Here is a 27,760-nt window from a genome sequence, read left to right as displayed (position 1 = left end):
CAAATGCCTTAATCTGTTATGGCACCTTGTATTTAAATCTTGACAGCCAAGATCACTCTACATAAGTTACTTCTGAGGTACATGACACCTACTCCTACGTTTAAAAAGAGGAAGAATGGATTAGCAAAAAGAAGGACAAAATGAAAATAACATGCAAGTCCATGCATCTAGCACAAAAGCAATGGTTAAAGGCTATTATCAAACTAGCTTTTTTGTTACTAAAATAAGTTAGTCAAAACTGCCTCACTCACAAGAAAATTAAACAAATGAAGAAAAAAAGAAGATACATATGCATAGCAAAGGAGAGAGATGAGTCTGAGAGTAAGAACAATGAAATGCATGAAATAAACTGAGAAGCAGCATTCATCCCGCCTGAGCCATACTGCCAGCACCACGCACAACAACACACTCAACCTCAAGCACAATACAAACACAGTGCTGCAAGGCTACCAAGGTACAGTACCAGCGACCCCACGCAAAAGCCCCGCAACGACGGTAACACAAAGCACGCATTCCTTTCCTCTTACTAGTACGACTTTACTCACTTCCTGGACATACACTTACACGTGTCTTGGCAAACCGATTCCTCGGGTAAGTAGGGTTGGAAGGGATCATACTGACACTCTGCAGGGCCAAGACAGTTATTCACAAACACTGCTGTCACAAGCAGAAGTCTTGTCTGTCACACTGAAGTGAACAGAAAACGCACACCAGTGCAAAAGTCAACAGGCACAGTTAGGTAATGAAAACGCTAAGTCAGGCACAGGCAACGGCACTACTGAACTGTACAAGGCACTACGAAACTGCATACAAGACTACACATATAGCCCAACACACTACTAAGTTCTAATAAAAAATGTTTCCCAGAGCTTTTCTGCACAGTTTCCATGCACTCTTTATGTACTCACCACCAGTCACTGGATAAATGATGGAAGCTATGAAATACTGGATTAGACATCAATGCTGTACTTAACACAACCTCATAATAAAGGTCCATTACAAGAGTAGATGCAAGAATTGACATGAAACCAGCCCATGCAAAAGACATTTAAATGGGAACCATGCCATGGTATTTGCACACGAGGATGCGAAACTCATTCCCCAGTACAAGAGCATACATGCTTGCCCTCAACCTTGAATGGTATTGAGAAATGTGAAGTGGCCTTTCAAAAATAATGCAAGCATGCACATTGTACACTTTTGCATATTGTACAACTAAGATGTTCATATAGATGCATTTATAAATCGCAAAGACTTTGTACAGGTAAAAATTACTTTTCTCTGACCTTTGTGATGATGGCTCTCACATTATTGATTTTGTCATTCCATTCCAGCAGAACACCACAAAGCATAAAGTGGGACTACAAAAATTTTACAACTATCCGGCTATATTTCATAATTCATTACATCGGTGCTTATCATAATGAGGCTTGACTGTACACAGTACATTTACTCCTGTATATATCCCAGAATATAACTGACAGTACATGTTGCAGGTGTATGCAGCCCTAGAGCTAGCCTGCTAGTCCAGATTATAAAGGCAAACATCATGACACAGGCAATGGATGCTCCGGTATTAAAGGTATTTACTAACGTCTTGTATTCTGAATGCAATATTTCTCCTAAGAAAATGCATGGCCAGGTGTATGGATGTGAACAATTACTGTGCAAGCTAGGACATGAATGTTGTAAGCACTGTGAGTGACCTTCATCTTCATCTCAGCGTAATCATCATCGGTCATCGGGTCGTGCGAAGAAGACGAAGTGTTGCTAAGCTGTGACTAGTCGGTAGCTGCTGCTTCGGCCTACCTGAAGTAAAAAGGTGAATTTGCTGGTGCGTTCTTCTGCCTCACAATATTAATGTCAAGAAAAGCATTCAAGGGCGACCCTGCTCTCTGAAGAAATTTTTTTAGTAATGAAGTCAAAATTATGCAATTTTCAAGGAACATGTATTTTTGTGAGCTGATTCTAAATATGCCATTTAATTTCATGCAAAAGGAGTCCTTGTGCACTTATGCAATATGTTATGTAAGTCTTTTGGAAAGAACATTTAGGAAATTTCCCTGCAAGGAACTTCTTGAAATGCATTCATTGGTCCATTGGTTTGTCCTAACATAAGGAGCCCAATAACAGTAAAATTATCATCCTGCCTGTCATAGAAGTTGAGTTATCATGTTCTGAAGTTGCCACTTCAGAAATGGGAAGAAAAGATGGCATCCCTGATATTGGAGAGGCAATTTCAAACTCAAGTTCTACGACAGGCAGGATGATAATTTTACCCTTATTGCATCCCTAGGTGTCAAGACAAACTAATGGCATGCATTTCAGCAAGTTCGCTGAGCCTTCTTAAAAGCTCTCTCCAAAAAATTGCATAACATATTGCATAAGTGCACAAAGACTTGCTGCACATGAAACTAAATTATATATTTGGAATTGAAATGCAAAAATACATGTTCCCTGAAGATTTCAGAATTGTGACTTCATTAATAAATTTCTTTTTTAACAAGCAGGATCTCCCCTTAATTAGTATTGTGATAAGTCATCTGCCAGCTCATGCAACATGACAAATGAGCCTATCACAAATTACGTAGTGAGCAATAATGTGTGCATCCACAGAAAGCATGCAGCAAATGATGCAGTAGTAGGCCCATATGAATTGCAAGAAAAAAATTTTGAAAATTACACAGCAAAAATCACAGCCATATTGCCCAAGTTGCACCATCAATTTTCATGCATGAATGCAGATATTTTCAAGCAAATACGCTAGATGAATCACAAGTTATATAACTATATAACTGCAGAACATGCATACAGGATGAAGGTAAAACTTAGAAGAGGAATTCAGCATGACGTGCACAAAACAAGTGACAGGCAAATTAACTGCTGCACTATGAGATCAGCAGTTTAGAAAGCTTATTGTCCACCTGCTTTTTAAGACCGTAATATATGTTCCTAAATAAATAAATATGTACTGGATTGTAACGCTACTTACTCGCTCAGTGTTATGCCTACCTCAACTCAAATCACACACATTCCCTGCGCTCAATGACCCTTAATGAGCTCGTACGCAGCAATCCTTGTTATTAAAAGCATGCCTACGTTATCTTTTAACAACAGGTACTTTTTAACTGTGCAGGAAAATTAAGTACTTGCAGCATCCTTCAATAGCATGTTCCACTCTTCCAATTTTTTCTATTTTCTAAGTTATAGGGCACCAATGCCAACTCCATCCAATTTTCTTTCTTAGCAAACATTGACTCTATGGCTCCTTGCTGCTGTGCTGATGTTTGTCTAGCAGTAAAAGAAGAATTTATTGCTCAGAAAATAGTATAAAAAATAGGACACCTTTATTCCTGCGACACGATTCAAACTGATGACGTCATGGATGAAAGGAACTCAAAGACCAGTAACTGGAAGTGGATTGCAGTGTAGCCTTGGCTCAGGGATTTCTGATAAAAAAAGACTGTCTAGGTGTCCCAACAGTTTGCTTGCGGAAGCTGCCGATGGTGGTGGTGGTAACTGTATTTCATTTATGGGTCTTTTCTAGTGCATAAAAGCTCTTTTTAGCGACAGTAGTCACTTCGTCATTAGAATCTGGTAATCTATCAATAAGTTCAACTTCAATTTGTCGTCAGGGCTCTTTAAAAAAACCTACTGTTACAGCGTGCACATGAATGGAAGTCGTTTTACAGAAGTACATGCTGCTGTGCTGTAACAAGCTAAATAGCTTGTCAAAATGTGGCCACAGCTAAACACACTGCAAAGCTATTTTAATCACTTAAGTGTGTATGAATTTTGCTATAGCCGTACTGACCGGAAGATGCTTTGCTGAGTCGAGGAATACGATGAGCACAGCTGATGAGAGCGGTGTCTTGGTTGAGATGGCCCTGACTTCTTCCAGTTGCTGCAGAAAGATGCAAAGAGCATTAAATCGATGGGTGTGTTTTCTTGAAGCTGCACGCAGAAACACCACAGCAATACAGTGCATGCAAAGCCAAATGCCTTGGCTCTGTGATTTGCCCACCAAACCAACTGCGTGTGACCAAAGGACTAAAAAGACCTCAAGCCACTCTGCTACATCAAATTCGCACGAGCTCTGCTCTCACCCCAGCATGGATGCATAAAAGTGGTCTGGCAATGTCACCACTATGTACATCATGTGGTGTGTGCAGGGATCTAGATTATTACCTTATGTGCTCCCCAGATTGCAAAGCAGGAGTAGTGTGTCGTACTTGCATTCCTCAAAAGCGCAAGGACTGCGACATGATTCACTTCAAGACATTATTTAACCGCGCGAAAACCAGATGTATAGGGAAGCTTCCCGCCTTTTTGGTGACAGCCGCAACTGATCGACTACTCTGGGTGTTTGCGCACATGTCGGGGTAGCTGTGCTAGGTCAGAGATCTGTGCCAGAACTCTTGGAATCAATATTTAAATGTCACTACAGTGGAACAACTGTCGGCAGAATGGTTGCAAGGTTAACCCCACCAGTAGCTGACAACAACTCAACTCTTTACCTTTCCAAACATCCCAATTTTGCCGTGTAGGTCTGTGAAATCAAGCGAGATAAAATTATCCACAAGGCAAAGTAAAGGAAAACCGCTGAATTTCTAAAACACATGAGAAAGTCTGCCATAACTGCTGCACTATAAGAATGAACTTACTCTTTCAACTTCAACAAGAAAAACTGTTCTATGGCACTGAAAAGCCATTAGCAGTAAAGCAGTAATTCATTGATTTGCTACTGGGGAAAGTGAATTGCTAGAATAATTGTCTGTCCAAGCTAACTTTTAGTCCAATATACAGTAAGCCATGTTTACAATAAATAGCAGCAGCATTTATCTGGGCTCAAGGCTTATAGTAAGTCAGGAGTGCTTAGTGTTTTTGGCGGCTGTGCAGTATATTCAACAGAAAAATCATTGACACTATGTTTGACAGTAAAGACATTATACAATGTGGAGAGGCCATGGGTTTTCCTTAAAGTCTACACCCAAGAATACAACTAATCCGAGTAACAGTACTCAGTAGTAGCATCATGAAAGGACTCCATTCTTTCAATGTTAAAGCAATGAATGAGTAAATAACACTGGTTGTTAAGCAACACTGACTGCTTATTGCTCAATCTCGATGTTTCAACCTCGAGCATTTAAGAGATGATCAGGCATAGCTCTAGAATGTTAAAGCCAGTCTCAAGCACTTTTAATGCACTCGATCTAAATGAGAGTTGGCAATAAGTATCAGTAAGAAAGCCTGCAGGAAGGAGGAATTTGTACTTGTTAATTTGCACCAGCCAAGAAGATATAATCTAATGCGATCATTGGCAACCAGCAGGCCATGCATGTCCATTATTTCTATCTTGCTAAAAACCTCCCGGCAGTTCATCCTATTGTGCTAGGCCCTGTGGAGTTCAGAAGCCCACAGCATAACTAAACTGCAAAATGTAAAGACAGGCATTCAGCTCATGATGTATGATAAATGCGCAACAAGGAAACGGTGCCACGCTCAATACTGAATGGTACGTTCACAAATGCCGATTCACTGCAAGACACTTAGAAATGAGTGATTAGAGAAGGGAACTGACCAAAGCCAAGTCGTCCGTTTTGCTTGACAAGCTCAGCCAGGTTGTCCGCAGGCGGATCTTGCCCGACTTGGTGTCTTTTAGGGTCAACCACTGCACTCAACACAGCAAACCATCAACAACACTCTCACATAACAACATGTCAGCACTGCACTTGCATGGAACTCTGGCTGCATGGCTGTCCTGCAGCCAAGAAAGAACTGTGGACTTGGTACAGTCTCAGTCAAGATGGAATTTACCGCGTTACACCCTGTCAAAAAAAGCACCTGGAAATTATAAAAAGGAACTGGAAAACCAATTTGTTCCATTTTTTTTGGAGCTTTTTTGTTTTGAGAACATGGCAACAAATTTTATTTTTAATTTCAAATAGCAGTCAAGCCATGCCAGTCAACCGTAGGTGCAAGATTTTACACACAATCTCACATCGCTTAACATGCACCTATTGATGACTTTTTAACATTTTACAACACCAGTTGAGATCCACATCACATTCAATGTGTCCAGGTGCAACTGAAAAATGGCACGGCACTGCATGGAGCAACCATAAAAAAAAGGATAAACGTGTGGTGAACACTTGCCATATCTGCTTGCCCTTGGCTCTCGATGTCGCTAACAGCAACAGACACCCTGAAGTGAGAGATATCAGCCATACAATCAGTCAAGTCAACCCTTTTACAGATTCCAGCACATCTCACCGCTGAGTAGCAAGTAACACCTAAAGCACATCTCTTCACCTCATAACACGAAGCCTGCTGACCAAGGCCTGTAAGGCACATGAAATTTCAGTTTAAACCACTGTCGACCCTCAGCAGCCATTAGCACCACATAATGCTAAACAAAGAATGTCTCCGGTGAACAAACACTTTACTATGTCATAACTGACATTACTGAATGGTTTCGGATGAAACTCTCAAACCTGCGTTCCACTCTGGCTTAAACCCCCAGTGTCTGCATTTCGCATTATACAAGGCGAGAGACCTAAATCTAGCATAAAAATCCCGCTGAACAGCCAACTTAGTTTCGCTGCTTCAGCTCCATTACGTCCATGCCTTAAAACCAAAAACCCACAGAATCCCACTTCTCTATTTCAAAACCCTTGCACACCTGCCCAGGAAGTCGTCCTTGCTACTTTGGTCCTCATCCATCACTTCAATATCCAAGCTGGCTCCAGGAATCTGGTAGACAACAGTCTGAAACCAAAGAACAATCTCATCATCAGTCAAAACAAAAACACCTACTCACACTACTGTCGCAACAATTAAGAGAAGTGCGGTGAGCGGGGCCAGTTGGCAAGTTGCTAAGATGCAGTGAACAACACACAAACAGGGCAGCAAAAGGTGGAGATGAACACAGGCACCAATGAGGACAATGTCTGTGCACGTCCCCTCCTCTTGTCATCTTGCTTGCATGCTGCTCATTGTGTTTGAGACAGCACTGAATTAAGCTAGCAGTTCACCCCTGGCCCAAGCTCACAGTACGTATGACTTGCCTCGCAGTAGTAGTTCCACTTGGGGTTCACAGTGTTTGGAATGACCTGTGTGCGAAATTCATGGGCCCCAACTGAAAGCCAAAGGTAGCAAACATGCACAGTGAAAACGAAGAAGGCCAGCAGATATTAATGCGCAAAAAAGCACTTGCAGACTTTTGTTTTTCAGAAACACCTCCAGTCGTGCTGCATCAAAGCTGTTGTGCCTTTCTCTTCCTAGTATCTGAGGCACTGCCTCTCCTCCTTAGTGCTAACAGCATGGTCGATGGTAGCTACAGCTAAGGGCAGGCCAAATGGATCATGTTAGGCATCCACTATGCTTAGCTCGGCATACACAATTTCCAATTTAAATCTTTATATATGTTCTAAAAATGCACATCTGAATACAGTACCCTTCGCTCTCGTACAAAAAAAAAAAAGCAGGTCAATGGCGACATTTAATTTTCAGTGACACAACAAAGTCCATCTTAAAGGAGTACAGACACCAAATTTCCAGTTACGTTTTTTTTTTCCTTCCGAATGATGTGTAAGATTCTAGTATACATAAAACATCACATAGAATTTGCCCACACTAAGTAAATAATTTTTAATGAACTTATCTTATGAGTGAACTTCTTATCAAACGCTCTTTCCATCCCAGTTTGAACAGTGGAACAGTCTAATGCAGGTCAGGTGAGGCCCAAAAAGCTGCAACACACTCACTGCTTCGTCACTTTAAGTCGCTCCAACTCTTACACCAGCTGTTAAAAGAGCCAGATTACATTAAATAAAGAAAAAGCTTTAATATTATAGTTTTTTTACATCTCATCTGACGTGAAGTCAAAGCACAAGAAAGTTTCGAAGTGTTTTCCACGCGTGTGTGATTTCTACATGCCAATTTGTTTACTTATGTCTTGCGCGTTGTTTCAAAGAAAGAAAACATAACCGAAAATTGGTGTCCGTACTCCTTTAATGCGCCAGAAGCCATAACAATGGCAAGGAATTCAAGGCCACCGTCGGTCATCATCAGCCTGACTATGCCCAATGCAGGACTAAGGCCTCTCCCGTACCTCTCCAATCAACCCTGTCCCATGTCAGCTGCGGCCGCCCCATCCCTGCAAACTTCTTAATCTCACCAGCCCACCTAACTTTGTGCCGCCCACTGCCATGCTTCCCTTCCCTTGGAATCCAGTTAGCCTTAAGGACCAGCGGTTATCTTTCCTTCGCATTACATACCTTGCCCAAGTCCATTCCTTCCTCTCAATTTCGACTAGGACGTCATTAACCCGTAGGGATCAGTAGGGATCAAGTAAACATTATCAGCGTGCTTTTTAAGTAGCATTATCGCTGGTCAACACCCTCATTACAGCATTACAAATACATGCATGTATATGATCAGAAAAATAGTGGGGAAGGCAGCAATGACAGTACTCTGACTGGAAGAACACAGCACATGACCAGGTAGAGTTTGTGGGAAACCAGTCCTCACCACTGGTGTGTAGCATGTTTCTCTACTTTCCTCCACATCGCCTTTGTACAAAAACGACCTTTCATTTCAGGGCTTTTATTCACAAACTCTTCTTGTGCTTTCCTAGTTGTCAACGACCATACGCCTCTGGTGTTCCTCAATTTAACATGCCCTTTATTCCACTACTCATTTCAGACTTCACGTAATGGCACTAAAGTCCAGTGGCCTGAGAGAAGTGAAAACGTGAAAAAAAGCTTGAAGTCATATTCATGACTGCAAGCTTGTGACTGCTTCTGTGTGTGCTTGTGACCGCAAGTCACAAGCACCCCTTCCCTTCCCCTCCTCCAACCTCCCCCTTGTAGCACAACTGAGCTGGAGAGCCTGAGCTCTATTATGCCTTTCCTTCCTTCACTGTAAATAACATTTTTTTTTTTTAGCCCTGAGGTAAAGCTACCAGACAGACACAGAGAAGCAGGGAATGGCGTGAGACGGAGCACCAGTTTAATCATATTTCAACCTGTCATGAAGTCATCCTGTTCTTTCACTTGCCACTGCATAGCAATATTAAAAACAATCCTGCATTGAAGAAAAAGGGAGACTGTTCTTTTTGTGCCTCAAAATACTGACAATATAAACCTAGCGCAGTTCAATGGAAACAAATTCTCAGTAGCAGCCTCGAATTAGCCATTGTGGAACATATAACTGAGAGGCTACCTCCCAAGGAAATGAAGAGAAATTTGCAAGCTGTTATGCTCTACCCACTCCTCATGTAACACTGGAGCCTTCGAGGCATCAATTAAGAAAATAAAAGAAGAAAATGGAGTGAGAGACACAATGCCAGAACATGACAAACCAAGATGGGTTACTGAACATGAGAAAGAAAAAAACACATTTAGAAACTGCTTACTCACTGGTGATAATGGCATAAGGATCTGACTTTCCCAAGCCCAGCATACCAACGTCTGCCTTGATCAAGTCCTTTGCTGCCACGACCTCAAGACGAAGGACCCCCTAAGTGCAGGAAATCAAACATTGCACTGTATTATACAAAAATGCAAACACGAATGCAACACTGCCTTTGTTTACTATGGCCTTCATGCTTTAAACTTTATGGTTAAAGAAACAGGTATGACAAGTAAGGTACAGTCGGGGTCAAAAGTCTGTGGACCATGTGTGACTCAAATGAAGCCTATAGCTCTGCTATTAGCCAGCGGCTGGAGACCACACTTGTGGAGGTGAAAGTCAAATTATGTTCTTTCATCTCCACAAGTCTTGTCTCCAGCCGCAGGCTAGTAATAAAGCTATCAGCTTTGTCTGAGAAACACGTGGTCCACAGACTTTCGTCCCTGACTGTACAAGCACTTGCATTTCAAGCTTCAACTTTCAATTAGCCAATCAGAAAAAAGAAATTGGGCCCACAAGCGCTCTGCAGAAAAAATCAGGTCAAAATATACCACTCCCTACGGTAATCACTCATCTAGAAAAGTAACAAAAATAAAAAAAAATACATTATGTTTTTTTTACTCTACTATTTGCTTCTACCAACCAAATCAACGTCAAAGTGAAGGCTTCAGCAGAAATGAACCATGAGATTTTCGCGCTAGTTTGAGGATCTTGTGAAAAAAAAGAAAGAAAAGTTTTGACTCCTTACACAGGGCAGTGAGTACCGCAGCGACTGGGTCGAAACATGCTCTTGAAGTTTCACTGAATACTTGTTTGGCAGCACCATCATTGCTGCCACCTGGTCTGAAACTGCCTTCTTCAGGAGGTCACTACAGCATAAGAAGGGCACACGTGCCACACAAGGTGAGTGTTGTGATTCAGCAAAATGTATCGAAAGTGTGATGCAATGGCGTTGCTACATAGTGTAATCATGCACAATGCAAACTGAGAAAGGCTTACTTGAGCCCTGGAACTTCAAGGACTTGTCCTAGGTTGGTCAGGTTGAAATCAATAGCCTGCAATAAGCACGAATACAAGAAGCCCATTAAGAACTTCTGGACAGCTCATAAAACATGTTCACAAAACAAGTGCCAACCAAATGAGAGATGAATCAAAGATTAAATCTACCAACTACTGCAATTTTGTGAAATATATTTCCTGACTGCCTATAGCACTCAAACCACCCTGTCCTTGTTCTTACTTGTGTTTCCTGTCAATTTTCTTCAAGGTCAATTCCAAAACTGACTGCTGCTACTGTAAGCGGCCACAGCATTTTTAGGTGATCCCTTAAAAATATTCGGATGCAGCATCCGCCAAAGTGCCCTGATGCAAGAAACACCACTTACATGTATCAGCACATTTCTGCAGTAAATTTGCTTCCACATGATACACCACGTGTCTTTAATTGCACATGCACAATCTACATTCCACTATGTAAGATCTATGTTCCAGGGAAATCAGTCTTGAATTAGCCTCACATCCTGTTCTTGCACGTGAGCAATGGGTTGCATAGACAACTTTGTTTCTCATTAATGAGGCCAAAGCAGCAACAAAGCAGCACTAATCACCAGTGGAAAGGCAGCTGTTTGATTATTCCAAAAGGAACTCAATGAACACCAGTTCCTTTCTGCAATTCATATGTCAATGCTGTCATCTACATAAAGTCGCCGACTGATTTTTTGGACCTGGCGGGACCCTAGAAATAGTTAGTCCAATAGAACGGTCCAAAACATATGTGAACATCAAAAAATCCCTTTACTAAGATAAAATCAGCTTCGAAAAATTGTCAATTGTGCTTTCTGCTATGTTAAACCCGTAAGTGATAATATTAGAGACATGCTTCCATCATTTCCAAGCTTCACGTGTCCACAGCACACCGCATGATACTAAGACAGTTTGCCACGGCCTCCAGGTCATTCCATGAACCACAACATGAACATAGGAGCAATTCTGCTCCACAACGCCGTACAGCATGCCCCTTGACGCCGCTCTGCACACGCATACTTTGCATGAGACTTCAGGAGACACTCGCCGCGCGTGGAAAGGGCAGAGTTCAATTTCAGGTAACGATGATCGTGTAGACCAAGAGAGGTAACATGCGGGAAAAAGCTCTGAAGACCCCTCCCCACCCATTTGCCCGCTCATAAGTTCCAAGGGTGGTGGCGTGTCTCAACCGCAATGGACCCTCACTCTATTGCTTTATCAGCATGAACGCATGCTCATCTTTGTAGGCTGTGTTTATTGCACTGCTGCTGCTTCACCAGGCCACAGTGCCCGCGGTCTAAAGAAAAATTGTAATGTGTGTGGTTAATTTGAGTGGCAACAATAGGGCACAGAAATCAACATGCCTATCCAAGCCAATCCTACCAAACATTCAATCCAGAATGACGCATTCCTCAATGCGATGCCCACTAGCAACCTTAGTCTGAAAAATCAAACTTTCAGACTACACAGCCCGAAATATTAGTCATGGATATGTGCAGGTTCCTATGGGGTGCATGACAGTTCCACACCGCAGTCTAAAATATAGCACTAGTCCGAATTACCGGAGTCCAAAAAATCAGTCTGCTACTATTAAAACTGCCACTGCCAGGATATGGCGACCACCCACAAATTATTTTGCCATGTCAAGCTTCGTCGCAGAAGCCAAACAGCGTTCCCTGAAAGTGATTTCTGAAAAATATTGCTTCAGAATGCAGCCCTCAAAAGAGGGCCACGTCCAACAATATCGGCTAGAAATAACAAGTATAAACACATAAATGAAAAAGAAAGCCCAGCACAAGCAATACAGAGGTACGCTTTGATGAATGGGTCAGCTTTTTTTTTTTTTGTACTCACGGGGGGTCTGAGGAAAAAGACTGTGACACCGCCAACCAGGGGAATCTGCTTGGTAAGGGGCCGCATCACAACTCGCAAGTGGCCATGTATCTAGGAGGCACAGGGAAATAAGATGCTGGTAGATAAAAGTCACTCAGAGTGCAAAGCCATCATTAGTGTAGAAAGCATGTTCACCTACACTGCCTAGGTCTGACACCCCAACAATAAGATGTTTCCATTACAGCCACTGCCACTTTTTTTGATTGAAGAATGACTCACCATGCACAAAGCACAACTCAAAGTAATAAATACCCATAAACTAATTTTATAATCGACTAATTTAATCACCTGACTGATGATTTATAATTGAAGCAATTTGTGAGCAATCAACTGCGTCTAGAAAGAAAAACTGCTGCCCGTGTCATATATCATAACTTAAATGACTGATTAAATTTTTGGGGGGCGACTGCAAACAATAACTACTTAAAATTAGATGAAAGATGAGAGAAAAAAGGACAAAGATGGAGCAAGGTGTTTAAACATGGATTCCAGCATATGGTCGCCTTACATACCGGAAAGCGATATGAAAACTATTACATGATACGAAGATGTAAGTTCTAAACAGTTCATCCCCATCAAGCACAGAAATGCTAACAGGCGTGGCTATTAGTGACTTAGAGCAGCAAAGCTGCAAATGCAACTACTGACGTTTCCTGAATTATGCCATTCAGCTGAAATTGCAGACTGCTAATGCATACTCAAAGAGTGAAATGTAAAAAAAGAAGGTTTTCACAGCTCTGTTATAAAGCCAGGAATATCCCAGTGCTCAACAAAAAGACTAATGCTGCACAGTTTCGCACATCACAGTTTAGCCAAATATGTTATAATATTGTCAAGGGTAGAATGACTACAGTCCTGGATTATGTGAACAAAAGAGGGGCAGGCTGGTATAACAATGAAACGAACTCTTTATTGACCTGACTTGTGCCAACCAAGAACTGAGCAATTTGGCACAGGCGACAGCAGTAAGTGCTCTTGGCGGCGCCAAAGTTAAGAATCATTCTTGCCTTGGATCGCACTCAATTTAAAGGTGATACACTTTCACAACAAGGCACAGGAAGCATCGACAACAATCTCGAATAATGTGGAAACATGTTGTGGACTTTTGCACGATTACAATCTTTCCATTGAAATCTGGTTTTATCTCATGTGGCAAGAAAAATGATAAAGCCTCGTGCTGGCAGAAACAAAATGAGAACATAAATGAGAACATAACAGAAGAACAAATAGAACAAAGAATGTTTCACGACAATACCTATTGCTTCAGGAAACAAATTGTCACTATATGGTGATGACATCATGAACTATGCATGAAAGAATTAGTGAAGCACAATAATTTGCACCACTGCTAAACGCATACTCTAAAAAATTTATTTTAATGTATTGTCACTAAGAATGTTTCTTGCAAGCAAAAATAGGCTTCCAATTACTTCTGCAACGTGAACAGGTTAAAAATGTACGTTATCTGCTGCGTGCATGCATACCTGAAGGTCTCGAATCCCAGCCTTGAACCCTTTCACTTTAATGCTGAACTTGCAGTCACCGGAGTAGCTGCAAGCAAAGCGAAAAAAGGCACACATAATCTCATATAGATGAATTAGCTGTGGCCATATATCAATTGATATAAAAACCAGCACACGTCAGTGGTATTAAACTTGCACTAGGCATGGGACCAGGTAATATCAACGAGGAAGAGAGGCGAGATAGCACAATAGGCGTTAGGCAAAAATATGAAGCATGATACCAAAAACAAAGATTTGGATTAAGTCAACCTCTGATGGCACAATAGCATGAAACCTACTAATGTAGCCTTCCGGCAATAGTGCTTTGCTGCAAAGGGATGAATGTCAGCACATGTACCCTGGACTGATTCGATCTCTGCATTAGACCACAAACATCTATCAGTCACTTATGACTTGAAAGATAATTTGTTCATTAGCACTGCTAAGAACTGCTGCTCGTACAAGAGCTGTTTGAGATGTCAATGATTTTTGCAGCTTGCTCCAACAGTAAGGAGGAGGACTTTAATGGAACAAGAGAGGTCTGCCTGGTTGTCGGCCTGGCATGATACTCCAGGCTCCAACAGTAAGCCGACGCTTTTTTCAATGCAGCTTACAAAAGTATGGAGCATAGGTGTACAGAAACTTCTGGATTATTGCTATCCTGGCGTGCAGTTTAAATTTTTATAGTCGTGCCTCGTTGTCCTCATGGACAACGAATTATGGGTAGTTTTTCTGGGGAGCAAATTTTTCCAATGTATTTACACCTCGTTAAAATGGAAGCTTGCTGTACGAACAATGGATAGGGTGAAAATGCACCAAGCCCTGGTTTCAAGCTTTTTAGTGCAGAGGTGAATGGCTGACACGCCTTTCAATTTGTCGTACTGAATAAATGACTCCGAAGGAAGCTCTCTCTACAGCTTATATGCCATACTGAAAGCCATGTGCAGCCACTGTCAGCCAACTATGTACAGATACGTACTAGTGGTTTGCGGGATGCAAACAGTTGCAGTAAGAGAGATATCATCATGCCATGTATCCAGCACCACTAAGGGATTCAAACTGTACTGCAAGTTTCATGCTCCCAACTCCCAAATTATAGTTAAATTCCCAATCCACTGCTCATGGTTATGCACATAAGCAAATCGTAACCATTAAATGTTACTCATGAATATTTTTTTCTACACTGTTCGTTACTGTAAACAAATCACATTATAGACCATTTGGCTCGGGAACCAAAGTGTTTATATATTAACGAGGCATGAGAGCATATAAATGCAAAAGCAAAGAGCTCCAAGCTGGGCTAACACTTAAAGGCAAGGTAAGGGATCCAGATTCTCAAAAAAGCATTATAACCCCCCTAGAACTTCATGGAGGCTACATAATCACCTTAGTTCATCTGCATGTATGGCTGTATAAACACTTTCTACTTATCTGCACTTTCCCAAGCAATGCTCTATGGGTATGCAGCAACCAATTACACTAGAAAAATACCAAAATGTCTCTGCCATTTACATCTTTGTTTGCAATGTCAACATCTTGGCAAAATTTTTTGTTTTACTACCATGGTGAAAACAGCTGACCACCTGAGCTTGTTTACTATAGTTCATTGCTAGTTTTTTGCAGCTGGTTTCAGATGGTTCCAACAGGTCAGAAATTAGAAGGGGGTAACAATCCAGTTTAGACAAGTGATTATCAGTAGAAAACTTCCACAGGAAAGATGCCTCTCCAGTGAGCTCTAACAACTCTCCTCTAGCACCATGGTAACCCAATTTCTGCTTCTCTTTTGAAGTATCCACCCTTCACTCTGACAGCCGGTGATTATCAGTTTTACACATGACATAATTCAGTCCAAATACACTTCCTGATCTTAATTTCAGCTGCAACATCATCAACACAAATTTGATTTCTAACTCATACCAAGCTCTTTCTTGTCTCTCTAACCTCACATGCATCAATTTTTCCTTCCATTACTCAGTGAACCATCCTCAGTGCCCTTCGTTTTTTTGTTGGCCTTCAAGCCTCAGCTCCACAGGCATGTATTGATAGAGTACTTTATTTATGCAGTTTTATGTTACAAGTGCACACGAAAATACTGCACTTGTGCAAAAAAGGCTTTCGGTCTATGTGAGCACAATGTGAATATTTCCACAAGGGCAACATAAAATTATGAAAACAGCCGAGCATATCATCTGGAGTTCTGACGATGCACTTGACAGATGCAGCCATCGGATAGCCTGACACATGGTATTCATTCTAAGGAACAAAAAAAAAAAGACACAAAAAGTGCAAGTCTATATACTGTAGCTGAAAGCATGTGTAGACATTAAATGTTTTGGAACTGCAGCCTAGCACCACCTCTTACCGAGCAAAGAAAGTTCACCATGTTAATAGCTGACATCCCGCAGCTGTGTTTCTGTATTGCTCAACCATTTAACAGACTATGTTTGTACTCTTTACTTCAACTTTACCACTCATAGTTTGTTTTTTTCCCAGCCCCAGTGAGGAACATACCTTTTCATTTTGCCACAAAGTTCGATTTGGTTACATTAAATCACCTTTCCACACTTCATACAAAGGAAGCGAGAGTGGAAAACTTACAACAGCTCCATATCCATGATGACCTCACTTCTGGCCACATTCTCCTTGTACACTTTCACTCCTCCAATCCTGGGAGGCTGTGGAGCACAGAAAAGGGGAGATTACACACAGATTGCATACTTAAGTCCAACCAAACGTGTCAGAATTCCTCTCAAAGCACCAGCAGCAAGCCAGGATAGTATATGGCATTTAAGCAAAAAATCAACAAAAAGCAACCCTAAACTCCATTTTAAAATCCAGTATTTGTAATGATGAGAAATTCTGATGTGCTCTTATGATATCAACAAGAGCGGGAATAAAAGCCCAGTAGAAAAGAAAATTCCTTGGTTTGACAGTGTGTTACTGCAATAACCACACAATAAGTGTGTACAAAATTTTGCGCTTTCCTTACCCTATTCATGTTCCTGTTATACTGTCACATGCACCTGATTACAGATGCAAAATTAAGGGTTGCTGAGCTTGAAAAGAAACTATATAAGCTATTTATTCAGTGAATTCATCCTTACAGAACGAACTGCAGACTTGGTGTCAACAAAAAGCAGACAAGCATATGGGGGTTAAATGAAGAGTTCTGCACCTAAAAGCCAAGTGGTTTTCTCGTAGTGATGAAACTTGACTGTTCCAAACCTCCTCCATGCACTCCCCCTCCATGCATACCCATGCACGTGTCTCATATGCGCTCAAATTTTTCCCAAAGGTTTTAAGGAAAACAGTTCCCTCTTAGGAGTTGCACTACCTATCAACAGCTGCCTCGACTGCATCATCATTAAGAAAATGCTTTCCTTTCAGGCTTTTCTTCATGCCATAAAACAAGTGAAAGTCTGATGGTGTAAAGTGAGGTGAATAAGTAGAGTGTGGTAACAATTCAAATTCACAGGCATTGGTTGCTTCCAGGGAATGGCGAGCTTTGTTGCAGGGTGTGCCATCTCAGATGATAATGACGTTGTGCTTCAGGTTTAAACAATGTTTCCTCCCAACGGCTGCCTTCAACTCTTCTATAAGGTGCCAGTAATAATTAGCATTGACTGCCTAGCATTTCTGGTGGTACACACAATCATGACTCCTTCAGTGTCTGAAGCGAAAAGCCACCTTTCCCAGAGACACCTGCTGATGGATTTTTTTATGGTGGTGGAGAACAGGAATGTTTTATTGTTTAGCTGTTACCTAATTTCTGGGTCCCAATGGTGCATTCACATCTTGGGTGACTGAACAACCAAAGTAAACATCCCAGATGGTGTGCAGATGCTTACAGTGAGCAGCAACAGTTCGTTACCTAGTGTTTCCTGCTTTTGTTCCGCTTTCATGTTTCATAGCAACAATCTTGTGAAAATCTTCCGCATTTGCAACTCTGAGTTGATAGCAGCCTCTTAACGCCCATGTGACATTTCCATTTGTTTTGCTATGTATCACAAGGTCACTCAACAGGTATTGCATGATGCAGCCGTGGACACCGGGAATACTATCCTCCACTGCCCTAGTTTTCAAACCCATAACAATGTACTCGTCTCTTATGGATTGGCGTCCTGTTTTCACTGCACCGATACACCTCTCCACTGTTACCAAAAGTGGAACACAGTCTAGCAGTGTTTCTAGCACATCCACATAAATCTTCCTTTCATTTAATCCCTTTTAAAATAAGTAATCAATCACAGTGCAATTTGTGACATGAGTAAAACTTCTTGCTGGGCTAGTTGGTGTTTCATTCTCTTGCATAAAAATTAGTGCAACATAAAATGTTCATGTTGTAATGTTTTTAAGTTGTGCTAATTTTTAGAGAATTGTGACATGATCACCACTCCCAGAGGTCGTCATTTTGACTACAGTTGCGGGCTGCCAATTAAGGCAAACACGTCAAGTTTGGATGAAAATTGGATGCAGGTATTAAAAAGAGTGGTCTCTCTCTACAAAGAAATGTGTTATTCTATAGTGGCTCTTTGACATTCAGGCATAAACCTTTCCATCCCCAAACCAAGCAGCACAAAATCTGGGTGCTTCTTATTTATACCCATCATCATACATTTTATTCAAAGCGAGGGGTACCATAGTATATTGAGAGAGATCTGCAACTAATCAGGTAACCACTCAAGCTGACACTGAAAGTGAACACAGTGTCAAAATTGATACATAATAGCTGCATTCATGTGTTCTTCACAAAAAAAAAAAATAGCGTAATAAACCTTGTAATAATCCTACTCCTAATCCCACATTTGTAAGCTAGCTTTCCTACATTTCTCCTCTGTTTGCACGTGTGTTATGAATTGCAGTGAGACAAATTTCCTAAAAAAAAGCACGTGTCACAGTCACGAAAGTTAACGTGGATGGCCCCAACAAGTGCAGCATGTTTGTATAATTTATTTAAAGGAACAAATTCAGGGACAGCTGGCACAAGCAGGTGGCCGACATTATTTACATAGCCCAAACACAATGGAAAGGAGGTGTTAAGGCCAGCAGCTGCTGGGAAAAGTCAGAAAAAGAAAATAAAAATTGAAGGTAAAGAAGAAGCCAGAAAGGATCTTGTGTTGCACAAGCTGGAAAAACTATCGAGCATGGCAAAGTAACTGCTCTTACCATACTGATGTGAGAGAGGTTAAAAAGCCTTTGCAACTGCATATAGGTTTCTGAACTGCATCTGGATAATGCACGTTTCCCTAAAAAACAAGGATCAGAAACCCTGCAGGTGAAGAGCCTTTTAAAACTAGAGGAGCTACAACAGCATAAAGGGGTAATCTTTAAGCAACACAAAGGTGCAGAAATATTTAAGCATTATGACTGAAGAAAAGGCTGTCCCTGCATAAAATTAAGTCAGCAGAGGTCACTTTACGTCTGAAGCTAAGAAATTAAAACTAGTGGTTGCATGAATATTTATCACTAAAGGGCAGCTCTGACTGTATAACACGCCCAGACCCTCACTATTACATCACATCAACTGATATATCTTCACATTAATATTCCGATAAGGCTAAGGTAAATTCCAATAAGGTAAATAAATAAATAAATAAATAAATAAATTGTTTGCTTGTTCTGTCAGCCCAAGGAAGGGCCTTTACAAGAGTGATTAAAAATTCAATAAAGAAAAGATACGAAATTTCGCTACATGCTGACCTCAAAAGACAATGCAATACAATGGCAGTATCTATACATGCAATACTTAAATATATGCAATTACAGATCATCAAAATTCTTGTAAATCTTACATTTAGGTGGAATTTCACAGCCTGGCACATATATTTCTGACTTTACTAAACTATATCCCATTGCTCAAATAGTGCTCATGAAACCATGCACCAGAATTGGAGCTCAGTGACAGTTACACCCCGCAGTGACTGTTATCTGTTGTGCCCTTATCGTGACCTGTTATCATTCTAACTGTGTGCACAGTTAGAATGCACAAAGTAAGATGCTTCCAGCCTTGTCTTCTGTGACCAGGCAGTGCACAGACAGATAAGCTATATATAAAGAATGCCCAAGAATGTAAGCTGCCCTGCAGAGTGTCTTGTCTGAGAAAGCTTTGATACTTACAAAACCTCCATTATAGCAGCTAAACTGTTTGGCTGCGCACTGATTTTTTGACATTACCATGTTGACATGCATTAGCATTTAGTGTATCATAAATTATTCATTACATATTGTTACCACAGAGGTAGAAGCAATCATTTCGCCATGCCTGAGTCAAAAATGTGCCTGCAGAGCAAACCTTGAATATTGCTGCAACCTTTTTTCGACTCTGTGCTTATTAAATAATAAGAAATAACAACCTGCATACTTCATTGACCAAAACTTTTAGACAAAACAAACATATTTAAGATCAGGTAAAATACTTTTCCTGAAGCACTAAAGGCACACGACAATCAACAAATGACAAAACTGAACATGCCTTTTACATTTACTGCTGCTTGTTACAATGGGTTCCATCAATAATATCTACCATCTGCTTTGCTGCACGTATACCCATAGCACCATTCATGCTTGCGTTGAAAGGCAGGAGGTGTGTGATGTGTCAAACTAGTTCTTGCGCTATACGACAGCAAACCTAGTTCCACTGAATGGTCAAAGGAAGAAGGTTACAGTTTGACTCAGCCAGCATTATATATCTTACTAGGACAGGAAACTGTAAACAGAGCAAGAAAGTTTCAAAAGAGCAAGAAAGATGTAATAAGCCACCAAAAACCTCCGCTCAGCTGAGTTCTTAAAATGTAGGCCCTTCTGCTCTTACAGCTGCAGGCATGTAAGTTTGAAAGGCACAGAAACTGTCCAGAAACCCTGAGGCGAGTTCATAGAAAAATGCTCACCACATCACCCAGATCAATCTTCTCGAACTTGAAGCTGCTCAGATATGCAGGCAAAGATGAGCGCACGCTCGGCTCAATAGTTTCAAGAATGAGGTCCTTCACATAGTCCCCGACAAATGGCCAGAACTGGCCCAAGATCTGGAAAAACAAAGAGTTTGGCAAATATATACAATGCATTTTCTAGTGGAATGGGACACAATAATGAAAATAATTTATTGTGTACTGCCCACAAATGGGCAGTCAAAGGTGCAAGAAGCTTGTGAGACAAAGGCTGAAGTTGTCATAAAACTAGTAGACATTTGAAATTCTGCAATAATCAAACAGATGTACTAAAGTCACAAGTTGTTACCAGTAAATAAACAGAATGGAAGGCAAATGGTAAAGCAACACAGACGATGAGCACTGACCAAAATAAATACAGAATGATAAAACAATACAATACAACAAACAACAAAAAGAAAATATGGATTAGTCTGGGTAATGAAAATATTATTAACAATTTTATTATCTGCTTATTGATGGTGGATCAAAAATTACTTCATTAATTTAAGATTGAAAAGAGATACATAAGAATGTGTATAGATGATGGCACCAAAATAAAATATTGCACTCGGATCATCAACCTTTAAAAAAAAAAAAAAGAGTTGCAGCATGTTATGGAACATAGGATTTCATGTCCCAAAGCTATTCACGGGCTATGAAATACACCGCAGTGGAGGGCTCTAGATTAGTTTTGGTCATCTACAGTTCCTTAAAATACATGGACATTGCACAGCACAGAGGCACTTTTTCATGTCACCTCTATCAAAATAAGCTGGCATGGCAAAAGCTTGATTCCATGTACTCTGGCTCAGCAGCCAAATGCCACAGCCACTAAACTATTGCAGTTGGTAAGTGCCGAAAAAAAAAAAAAGCTTTAACATTGTTATACTGAGTAGATGTGCTGTGTTTATCCTGATTGGCTCATGATTTTGCTTTGCTGGGTCGTTGGCACACCTGGCGACGATATTAGACTCAGGTTAAGCTCCGATTAAGGTTAAGCTGATCTGATCTGTTTGCGCTGCAACAGAAGTTGATGAAGATGATGATGTGCAGTGCACAGTGTGTGAGCGTGCTGCAGTTTAACACAAGGCGTGTTCGGCTGCAGCGATAGTCTAGGGCTCTTGCGCAACGGCCTTTGAAGCTGATCTGTTCACGCCGCCGCGGGTTCGACTCTCAGTCATGGATACTAATGTGATTTCTTTTTAACTTAACGTGGCGTCGCTGTTGCTAGGCAATAGCACAATATCCAAAAATCACGAGATCCAAAGATGATAAGTTTCTTGGTCGTTGTCGGTGAGTGTATGAGTGCTTTCGCACTAATAAACACCTGAACGAACAACTCATTAATTCCACGCTCAAAAAATGAAAACGGAAGCAAGCAGAATAATACAACACTGCGAAAAATGAAGGCACATAGCACAACTTCCATCATAACCTCCGTGCCAGGGAAGAGATAAAATGTAGATTGTATAATAAACTTTATGATGTCAGCAAGGCTGTGAGACTACATCGTGTCACATAGTTCCATGGCAAAACTGAAACCTCTGCAATGTTAATATCAAGAAACGGTCCATAATAACATTCAAAAAAGAATATGACACCCACTGCTTTGTCTGGCCTCCTGAACAAACAAAGTATTATTTTTGAGAAAGAAAAAGACTAAGAAGGACAATGAATAGAGTGAATTGAGCTAGCAGGTTTTGGTAAAATACAGTCATCTGTTTTCGAGAGTACCTGTAGACAGACACTGTCATGCATGCACAGAGGTCAACAGTCCAGGAAGTCCTCATTTGCATATCTTGTGACCTTATGCAATTAGAACAAACTAATTCACTAAACTACCACTTGCACCAAAACTAAACTAAACGCACATTTAAATGTCAGGTATACCACACATGGCACTTTTTTTATAGACAGCTGGAGTAAAACTACATTAGAAAATGACCTTATTATAAGCAGTGCTGCGAACAAGAAAACTGCTATACTGATCAGTTAACATTTACCAAAATTATAAACTTAAGAAACTTTCCCGTGCCATTTACATCTTTATCACACAGACTTTTTTCAACATTACAGAAGCTCCCAGCCAGTGCAAGAATACTGAATGCAGATGCATTGCGCAAATAACTTAACCTGAAGTACACTGGCAACAGAATCTGAAATTTTAATCTTAATTTATTCAGACAGTGACCGGCTTAGTCATAATTGTACTGCATTCCACTTTGGATGAGGTCAAAAAAGTGGTGCTGGCAATATTTATTCCTTATCAGTTTTCACCATGAGAGTCAGTGACAACAGTTGTTCATGAAAAAAAGCCCACATGAAAATTTGCAGCAAGACAAAACAGGTTTAAGCCTGACATGAAAAAAACAGCACAAATAGAAACGATGATTTCACAAGTGACAGTGCAACCTGTGAACATGCATGGCTTCAGTTATGAATACACAAAGTTCCCGAATACTGTTATGAGGCCGACACCAACCTTGTTGACCCATTCAGCTCGCTCCGTGTCAGGGAAGAACACCTGCGAAAAAGAATGTTGAATCAACCAATGAAAATATCTGTAATAACTATATGCACTATGAATGAATTCCAATAAAGCTAGCGTGTCGTAAACACTTTCAGCTATAACTGTGCATCAGGAGATACTCTCAAAAATGAGGTTTCCGATACTTTTAATTTATACAACACAATAACTTCCATTCACTTAATCTGCTTCCTGAGAAAAAGCGAGGTGACTGCATACATTCTGTTTAAAATAATTCATGGCGCCTTGTCCATGCACAGGATGTTAACTCTAAGAGGCAGAATGTCTGCCATTCAAAAATCAGCAAACTTACAGTAAGCTTCAAAACTTCACCAAACAATGGAGCTCAGAAAGACAATGAATTTAATTGCAGCCAGTGCATGCACTCAAAAACTGAATGATAGAGACAAAATTCTACTACATGGAATGTTTCCACTGCATGGAATGCGGGGAGCCACAGGCTGCCGAAAAAGTGGGCAGGTTGTGATGTCACAAGGTCATGTGACCTATGTGGCCCACTTGCAACCTATAGGTTGCTTATAGGTTGCTTCTCTGGGGATTTTTTGTGGTTTTTTCACTCACGGCCAATGACGCCGATGATGCCATCACCTTTTAATGCGATAGCATTTAGGTTGTCGTCATGCAGTTTCTGCTTTCACGATAAGGAAATTCCCTGATTGGTCAATTGGAGTCATGTGACCCTGATTGACCAATCAGGGTCATGTGACTCCAACTGACCAATCAAGGAGCACCACCAAGTTTGAAATCACCTGCCCACTTTTGCATGGCAGGCCCATCGTACTGTGAGCCAACTGCTCGCCCTGGCAGGTGGCAGTTAATGATTGGTCCATAGAGGTCACATGACCTTATGTCATCAGTCTGGCCACCGTGGCATGTGGCAATAAAATTAATTCAAATAAATTCAATGCTATTGCCACTTGCCCACCATGCGTCAGTAGTGGTATGAGGACTCCGCGCAATCTATGAATAAGACTGAGAGGGCCATGACGTCACCAATAAAACGCAACCACCCGTGGACCAATCATAGGGCACTGCCAAATTTTAAAATCTGAGGACCCCCAAAATTTGGAAATTGGCCAACCCCCAAAAATTCCAAGGGACCCCCAAAATTTTGGAAGTAGGCCCACCGCTGAAAATGGATTAAGGTGAATTAGGGAAATTAGTGGGTGGATTCGCTGGTTGTATTCTAGAACATTGTAGAAGGTGATGACTCATGCATACCATATAAGGGCAATGGAACCAGTTCCAAATGGAGTTTTGGTGGGAAAATCATAAGATCATCAGACACTAATTGCAGACACCATGACAGGCAACCAACTGCTTTCGCATTTTCTTATTTAAGAATGTGGTTAAGAAGGCCCCCATGGTTTTTGAACTGGAGGAGACACTTAAGCTCCACGTTAAGGGTATGACGCGAGAGCGCTGAATGGTTAATGCTCATATATGCGGGATTGGTCATTCTCTACCCTACGTTCATAGATCCCTGGGAGTCCTCGTATCACTCCTGGCGCAATGGTGCAGTGGCTAAGCAATGCGCCACTGCCTTGCGATGGCAGGTGCTGCCACTGGTAGGGCTTGTGAGGCCTGGGTTGCTCTTCCCAAGCAACCTCTTGTAACCGATCATTAATTGAACTGCCACTTGCCATGGTGGGCAGTTTGCTCACAATCCAGAGTGCAGGTTGTGATGACATCACAGGGTCGTGACCTAGGTGGCCCACCTGCCTCTAGGTTGCATCTCTGAGGGTTTTCCATGGATTTTTCCCCCACAGCCAATGATGCCGGTGCCGAGTTTTGTGCGGCACGGGACCCTTAATGCTATCGTATTAATACGATGTCCAAAAAGGCAGGTCTGCGACTGGCTAACCGCACGGTAACTCATGGGAACTAAATTTGCTTTAGCTCAAACATATTACCAGACCTTTTCTGTGCACTAGTATTAAGAACTCCCAGACATTTTGCCTTCTCTAAGGAAAAGGAGTGACTCCAACAGCTACACCCCACACTTATTGAGAGTGCCTGCACTATCTATAATGCATGACCACACCCCTCGAGTTCTCCATATACATCTGCATTGCCTAAACATGCAGGGCACACCCCTCCCCATTCAACCTGGATAGCCATCTAAGATTCACAGCAGTGTTCCAGATCTGTTTGACTGCTGTGAATCCTTAAGATCTGCAAGGCTGCTGTGAATCTGTTAAAGACTGCTATCCAGGTTGGATAAGGAGGGGTGTGCCCTCAGACGATGTTCAAACGATCCGGATGTACTACCTGGCGAAAATCCTGCATACACTTTAGCTGCAAAGATTACAGCACTCGTGGAAATAAAAGACATGCCTTCGAAACGCCATGACCAAAGGTACGGAAACTTTCTAAATTTGGACACTGCGCAGAATGTGAGGTAGTAGTTAAGTTTCAGACCCTTATCAGAAAGTTCACCACTGAAAGCATTATGGCATCGAATGCAGGTTGACGATTCTTGTTCTCAAACATTACCTTTATGCGAAATATCTGGAAATCAATCAATTTTATTTATTCACGCGACGTTCATAAGGCATAATGAGAAAAACCTGGAAAACGAAAGCAGCTGATAGGGCCTGCTCTGCATGCAGGCATATGACGATATGCAAATTTATATGTCAGGTAATTTTTCATTCCTTGCAATATCGTTTAAGCCTTTGCATCTGCATGTCGATGCTTGAATAGGGTCCTAGCTTGACTGCAAAATAAAAAAGTGCAATAGAAGGGTATCTCAAAAATAATTTTTCTCGGTATTTTATACCACTAATGAATGCTTCCAAGAATCCTATGCTATTTCACCTGCTATTTAATAAAATATTTTTCTTCAGCATTCTGATCACCACAGCTCCCTGATTTGGTCTAGCTCCAATAAGATGAAAAGAAGTGCACGTCAATATACTATACTCAAGACGCACTCTGTGCGCTTTCGTCAGATGCAACTGCACGTATCGCAGCGCTATATAAACAATGCGTCCGGTAACGTGGGCCAGCGGATATGACAGGCGAGTAGAGAGCATGCTATTGTTGACGCAGCATCAATCTGTCTCTCGGCCGCCCGCAGGTTGCCTTGCATCGGAGCATACAAACACGCCCACCGGCGCAGCCCTGTATAAGGCGTCTGACAGCACGGTGCACGCGAGCAGGCATGCATGCAATAATAGCAAAACTGACTCACCCATGCGGGCAGGTCTTCGATCGTGGCTAGGATGCTGGCCTTCTCTTGCGCCGCACTGATGATGCCGCTGCGGATCCGCTTCTGCTCGATGTAGTTTTTCTGCGCAACGTAGGAGCCGACCCCTATGAGGAGCCACGCCGGGCTCAGGTTCAGCCAGCCCATAAGGTACAAGCTCCCCGCGATCACGATCCCTTTGGCGAATTTGTACACCAGCGATCCCAACGTAGTTCGCAATATCTCGCGAGCTTGTTTCGCCGGTTCCTGTGGCTTCGATGCGGGTCGCTCTTGCGGCACCGGAGGAGTCGGAGGACGCTCCTGCGAGTCCTGTTGAGGCAGGAGCGGCTCGGCGGTTGGTTTATCGGATGTCTCCTGGGACGGGGCTGACGATTCCATGGTTAAGGCTGCGTTCGCCAACGGCTTGGTTCAGTCGGGCCACTGCAGCAGAAATGAGACGATACCTGATGCTAGCTTACGGCCACACCTTCGATAGGCGCGCGCTTGATGATTGTACACACCTCGATCAGTGCACCTGAGCGATGCGCAACCTCGGCCTTGTTTACGGGCGGTGGCACGTTGCTTCGCGTGAAACAAGGGTAACTAGAGGATAAGGTAAACAGGACTGCCTACATCTGAAGATACGGAGCCAGTTGTGAACACTGTTCGCGGTATAAATGCTCAAGGCTACAAAGTGTCGATCACAAAACAACCCTCACAACGCAGACGACATGCGCGGCGACATGCAGTGCGTGCGAGTGCGCGATGGATGGTAAACCAAAACGTTCGCTACCGAAAATAAACATCAAAAGCGCTGTATTTTTCTTGCTAAAACTGCGACTTAAGGCTATTTTATATATTTTACTGTTATTTTAGCTTAATCTGTAGTTTTGGAAATATTATTTACAATATTTACCCCCAATATTAAAAAAACATGTTAGCAGTTGTCGCGTCACCTATAGAAATAAAAATGAACTAGGATATTCTCTTTGCTAAATTAACTCCAAATGCAGACACCCATTCAAATTGGCATATTTTACACTTCAAACTAAATTTATAACTGGAAGCTACAAACAAAAATGCCATAAAATAATCTGCTGACCACGAGACAGAGGCAGCGAAACCGAAATAAACGAGTGAACCGCGAAGTGGATGCAAAATTTGTTCCAAGTATAGGCCGCAGAATCCAGGACATAAGGCTGAAACATTTGCTTCTTTCAAGCTCTTTAGAGCTTCTTTGTATGCCAACCATTACAACTAC

At 41.7% G+C, this 27,760-nt stretch overlaps 1 protein-coding gene across 4 annotated transcripts in view; it reads right to left on the bottom strand.

Annotated features, from left to right (window-relative positions):
- The window catches only part of Esyt2 (extended synaptotagmin-like protein 2), a 44,724-nt gene extending 17,454 nt beyond the window's left edge, over window positions 1–27,270 (bottom strand). For 2 of the 4 annotated variants that reach the window (XM_077627324.1, XM_077627326.1), the window contains exons 1-16: window positions 27,021–27,270; window positions 26,506–26,940; window positions 23,244–23,285; window positions 20,720–20,857; window positions 16,431–16,507; window positions 13,815–13,881; window positions 12,292–12,381; window positions 10,414–10,469; window positions 10,163–10,283; window positions 9,423–9,522; window positions 7,068–7,138; window positions 6,683–6,768; window positions 6,157–6,205; window positions 5,582–5,671; window positions 3,815–3,904; window positions 565–624 (exon numbers count right to left, since the gene is read on the bottom strand). In XM_077627324.1, coding sequence (XP_077483450.1) covers window positions 565–624; window positions 3,815–3,904; window positions 5,582–5,671; window positions 6,157–6,205; window positions 6,683–6,768; window positions 7,068–7,138; window positions 9,423–9,522; window positions 10,163–10,283; window positions 10,414–10,469; window positions 12,292–12,381; window positions 13,815–13,881; window positions 16,431–16,507; window positions 20,720–20,857; window positions 23,244–23,285; window positions 26,506–26,898 — 1,530 coding nt within the window. In that variant the 5' untranslated portion in view covers window positions 26,899–26,940; window positions 27,021–27,270. The remainder of the gene's footprint in view (window positions 1–564; window positions 625–3,814; window positions 3,905–5,581; window positions 5,672–6,156; window positions 6,206–6,682; window positions 6,769–7,067; window positions 7,139–9,422; window positions 9,523–10,162; window positions 10,284–10,413; window positions 10,470–12,291; window positions 12,382–13,814; window positions 13,882–16,430; window positions 16,508–20,719; window positions 20,858–23,243; window positions 23,286–26,505; window positions 26,941–27,020) is intronic. The other 2 variants (XM_077627325.1, XM_077627327.1) reach the window with 1 other exon arrangement.
- Between the last annotated feature and the right edge of the window lie 490 nt (window positions 27,271–27,760).

The sequence above is a fragment of the Amblyomma americanum genome, chromosome 6, assembly GCF_052857255.1.
Source record: "Amblyomma americanum isolate KBUSLIRL-KWMA chromosome 6, ASM5285725v1, whole genome shotgun sequence".
NCBI classification, from domain to species: domain Eukaryota; kingdom Metazoa; phylum Arthropoda; class Arachnida; order Ixodida; family Ixodidae; genus Amblyomma; species Amblyomma americanum.
The sequence above is the reverse complement of the archived record's forward strand: the minus strand, read 5'-3'. Positions and strand labels throughout refer to the sequence as shown.